Here is a 4,973-nt window from a genome sequence, read left to right on the forward strand (position 1 = left end):
TGAGGCTTCAGAGGGACAATACAGGCAAAGTGCTAGAACCAGCACCTGCCAGAGTTATGGCTAAATCGAGGCAGGCTGTGCATGGCATCGAGGCGGATGGGTTCCAGCTTCCTCCGGTCCCGCTCAACCCTTCCTCTGTCCCCCTAACTCTGGCCCACAGGGAACAAGCTCAAGATGGAGCTGGACGAAAGTGCCGTGAGGCGGGGCTCCTGGAGAGCCCGGCGGGGCTGGCGTATGAGGAGAGGACCTGCCTGAGACCCTGACTTGGGAGGCCCCGGAGGAACAGCTGCTTTGGGGGACATGTGAGGAGGTCATGGCCGGAGGCAGGGGGCTGGGGCTTGCTTGAGGGGCACGAAGTGCCATGGGACAAGTCAAGGGATGATATGGGCCATGCGGGAATGGGGTGGGAGGACCCCACTGAGGAGTCTGGCGGGCCATGGGACAGACACGTGGGAGAGACGCTGCCCCACATCTACCCCCCGCAGCCGATGAAGACGACGACTTTGGTGACATCTTCATGGAGGACCAGCCTGTCCGGACCTTGTTCCCTGAGAGTTGGCTCTGGAAGAAGTTTACACTGCCAAAAAGTAAGTCAGGGTAGGACCACAGCCTCCACGCCAGCATCTGGTTCCAGGTCCTTCCATGCATCAGTGGGTGCCAATCAGAGCCAGTGTCCCCAGTGGTGACATTGAGCTCTCAGTATAGTCCCATGACAGGCACCTCCCTGTATGCCGATACAAATCCGACGGTTCCTCCCAAAAGATGACCTTCTAGTGATGGTGGTCTCCAATGGGGTGACCCACTGGCCCCTGGACAGTGACCCTCCCAATGCAGAGGCTCTGTCCAGGCAGCACGAACTCACTGATGTCCACCCCCGACCCCTGCCACTTTCAGAAGCCTCTCTTACAACAGCACCCTTGTGACTGTGCCAGATTCCATCACCACGTGGCAGTTTGTGGCTGTCAGCCTCAAGGCTGGACAAGGTGACCCCACAAGCCCAGCGCCGAGGAGTTGGGAGAACGGTGGCCCTGCTCAGCCCTGGGACAGCTGGCCTCTGCTTAATGCCAACGTACTCCCTTGGCTGTAGGTCTCTGCGTCTCAGATCCCTCTGAGCTGACAGTTATGAAATCGTTCTTGGTGGATCTCAAGTTGCCCTCCTCCGTGGTCAGGGATGAGCAGGTCCAGATCCAAGCCGTGCTGTACAATTTCAGGAGCCGCCAGGTCAAGGTGAAGCCTGAGCCCTCCCCTGCCCACAGACCGTCTGTCAGTGTATTTTATAAAGGGGCTGGAGTGTGTCCATCATTCAAAGGGGCCAGCGAGGTGGTTGCCCTTTTGAAAAGCTTCTGAGGTATTTTTCTCACAGAAAATGCACAATCACCCCAGCAAACGGCTGCTATCATTGCTTTTCAATGGGAGGAAATTGAGGCACAAAGAGGTTAAGGGGCTTTCCTGAGGCCACACAGCACATCAGTGTCAGGCTTGAGACTGGCAAAGTGGACGTGGAGGCCAGGGTTGTGGGCTATGGGGTCGAGGACCACGTGAAGAAGACACTCCTGGTCAAGGTAATGGGTGCCCCCACCCCTGTTATTAGTGCAAACAGTGGGGCTTCCCCTGGGCCCAGGCTATGATCACAGGACAGACAGACGCCTGGGTGGCTCAGTCGGTTGAGCACCCGACTCCGGTTCAGGTCATGATCTCACAGCCTGTGGGTTCGAGCCCCACGTCGGGCTCTGTGCTGACAGCTCAGAGCCTGGAGCCTGCTCCGGATTCTGTGTCTCCCTCTCTCTCTGACCCTCCCCTGCTTGCGCTCTGTCTCTCTCTCTCTCTCAAAAACAAATAAACATTAAAACAAATGTTATTTTAAAAAGCAACCAGGCCTCTTCAATGCGAGTGAGGTGCAAGGGAATGAATTTGAAAGTTCAGTCACCCAGCCCCCACTTTGGGACTTTGTTGTCAGACTTGGGCTCAAGCTTTGTCTCTGCCGTGTGACCTTGGACAACTTACTCAACTTTTCTGAGCCTTCGTGTCCTCATTTGCACGATGGGAATAATCATCACTCCCAGGAAGAATCAGAGAGCTGGGAAAATTATTTATATTTCACATAAAAAATTATTTATATTTAGATTTCACAACTGGGTGGCTCAGTCAGTTAAGCGTCCGGCTTCAGCTCAGGTCATGATCTCACCGTTCATGGGCTCAAGCCCCGCGTCGGAGTCTGTGCTGACAGCTCAGAGCCTGGAGCCTCCTTCAGATTCTGTGTCTCCCTCTCTATGCCCCTTCTCCGCTCACGCTCTGTCTCTCAAAAATAAACTTAAAAAAAATTAGCAACTCATTGAGCTGTTAGAACAACCATATGAGGTAGGCACCTTTTATGTATGAGAAAACCGAGGCACAGAGAAGTTAAGTAATTTGCCCAAGGCCACACAGCTAGGACACAGAAGGGTTGGGATTTGAACCCAGGTATTTGGGATCCAGAGTCTGTGCTCTTTATAGCTAACCAATGCCTCTTCCTACTGTCATTGTGATTGTCATTATTACTATCATTGCTGTTGTTTTTAACTTGCTTCGTCATTGTGTCTCACAGGCAGGAGGGCAGATACAGCAAATATCCCACAGCATCCTTCTGAACCCCCAAGGTTTGTGGGTGGGGGCATGTGGGATCCTGGGGCCACACCAGGATGGAGGGAGGGGCTGAAAGTCAGGACTTTTTGAACAAGGTGCCCAATACAGAGGCAGAAATGTTTGTCAGCGTCCAAGGTGCTTAGGACAGAGGTGACTCCTAGGTGAGGGGGTGGGAGACCAGGGAGCTGGGTCTGCCCCGGCCTGCCCAGGCACAGGGAAAGGACGGGATGTCCGTGTGGGGTCATCAGGGAGCCATGGCGGCTTAGGTCATTCCTGAGATGACTCTGCCCACCAGACAGGTGACATCCTTGGTGAGACAATCCTGGGCACCCTGACACCTAAAAGAACGCGGAGGCTGCTAAGGGTCCTGACTGGTTGCCCTGAGCAAACGCTGAGCTCCTTGGCACCTGTGATCATCCTGACCCGCTTTTTGGATGCCTCCGGCCAGTGGGGCAAGGTTGGAGTGGAACTCAGGGACAAGGTGATAGAGAACATCATCAGCGGTGAGACTGGGTTCCCTCCTGGGACCGCAGTGAGAGTGGGACTCTCTGGAAGGGTGGCTGGGGGCACCCCCAGGGCTGGGGGCGGTCCCATGGGACTCTCCCAGACAAGAACATTCACACTCTGACTCAACTCCCAGACTATACCCTGTTACCAAGTCCCCCAGGTGACCCCCAACAGTGACCCCCACATTACTCCTTCATTTGGACCCCTCTTCCAGGCTATAGCCTGACATAGACACCCTGCTTTACCCCGAAGCAGCCACCCCCAGAGTATACCCAGTCACTGTCCTAGGTTACACCCAATCAATGCCACGCCTTGGGTTGCACCCCTAGGGAACGCCAAGCAGAAAACTCCAGAATAATCCCAGGCGGTGGTCTCCCCGTTACACCTTCCCAGGTTATAGCCAAACTTCCCAGGTAACAACCAGAGATTCACGTGCCTGCTTATACCCAGACAGAGACCCTCACGTTAGTTTGGGCACCGACCCCTCTTCCCGGTTACGCTCAGACACCAACTCTCCAACCAGGTGCTCTCAACAATAACCCTCAGGTAACACCCAGACACTGTCACCCCCAAAGTCACACCCATACCTTGCCCCCTCCAGATCATGCCTGACAACTGACCCCCCTTCATAGCCACACCCAAATGCCAAATCTCCCCGAAAGTTCTCCGCCACCTGTTTCTCCAGGTTACACCCAGATGCTGACCCACCGGAGTGCAGACGGCACCTACCACACCAGCGAGGGAAACCCGGGAGGCCCCTGGTAAGGACGAGGAGGTTGGGAGTCCTGCCGGCACCGTCCTGAATGAAGCTCGGGGACCAGCCTGCGGCTTGATGACCCCAGGAGCACCCATACCACAGGTCTTGGGGCAGGCAGCCTTCGGGCCAGAGCTATTGCTACTTGGGTATTCCCTGAAGGTTACCTGGGAGTCTACGGTGTAGGGGTCCCTTTGGGGGCGACAGTGTCTGAGTGTTACTTGAAGGTTATTGTTGAACAGAGAGCTGGTGTCTGAATGTCAGAGAGAAAGGTTGTTAATGTCCGTGCTGCACACCTGGGGAGCAGCGAAGGAAGGGTCAGACTGGAGCAGTGGGGTCCATTGTGCAGACTCCCCCTGGTGTAGAGGCCCCTGTCCTAGAATCCCTTGGTTGTGATTCCCAGTCATCACCCGCCCCGCCTCCCCCCCCCGACAGGCTCACGAGCTACGTGTTCCGGGTCTTTGCCCTGCTCTACTCCACCATGACAACCCGTGTCTCTCTGTGCCACTGACAACTGGATCATCACCCAGAGGCAGGCGGAAGATGGGCACTTCTTGGGGAAGGGCCCTGTAATCGTGGTGCCCACTGCCCCCCTGCCTGGGCTGCTCCAATAAAACCCAGGGCTCTGTGCACTGATAGGCAAATCTCAGGCCCCCGACCTGTTTATGGGTAAAACGAGAACAGGAAAAAGCCAGGGCCCGGCACCCAGCCTCACGTCCCTCTGCTCTGGACCACCCTGCGCTCCGTTTCAATGTCCAAGAGGCTGGGCATATCTGGGACGCCATCTCTCTCTCACCCCCACTTGCAGTAGGCTCCACTTGCTGGCTGTCTTCGCTCTGGGCTTGGGCCTCCGCAGCTCCCCAGCCAACACACCCATCCCTACCGGGCGTACCTCCACATCAGCCTCCAGAAGTAGCTTTCAAACAGCCTGGGATGTCTTGTGCCTGCTCAAACACCTTCCATGGCTCCCAAGTGTCTATGACAACATCTCTCTATTATATCCTCTCTTCTGTATCTCCTCCCAAGCCTTACCCCCCACTACTCCCCGATCACAGATCCCTTTGCTTATGAGACCCTGTCTGCACGGAAT

General features: G+C 55.6%; 1 protein-coding gene across 1 annotated transcript; it reads left to right on the plus strand.

Annotated features, from left to right (window-relative positions):
• The first annotated feature begins 295 nt into the window (after nucleotides 1-295).
• On the plus strand, nucleotides 296-4,497 carry LOC122210360 (putative protein C3P1). The gene is given in 8 exon segments (XM_042923066.1): nucleotides 296-597; nucleotides 898-983; nucleotides 1,088-1,227; nucleotides 1,464-1,562; nucleotides 2,637-2,757; nucleotides 3,815-3,890; nucleotides 4,319-4,375; nucleotides 4,377-4,497. Coding segments are annotated over 8 exon segments (861 nt in total). The 5' UTR covers nucleotides 296-436.
• Nucleotides 4,498-4,973: the final 476 nt, after the last annotated feature.

Source organism: Panthera leo, chromosome A2, assembly GCF_018350215.1.
Source record: "Panthera leo isolate Ple1 chromosome A2, P.leo_Ple1_pat1.1, whole genome shotgun sequence".
Lineage (NCBI taxonomy): Eukaryota > Metazoa > Chordata > Mammalia > Carnivora > Felidae > Panthera > Panthera leo.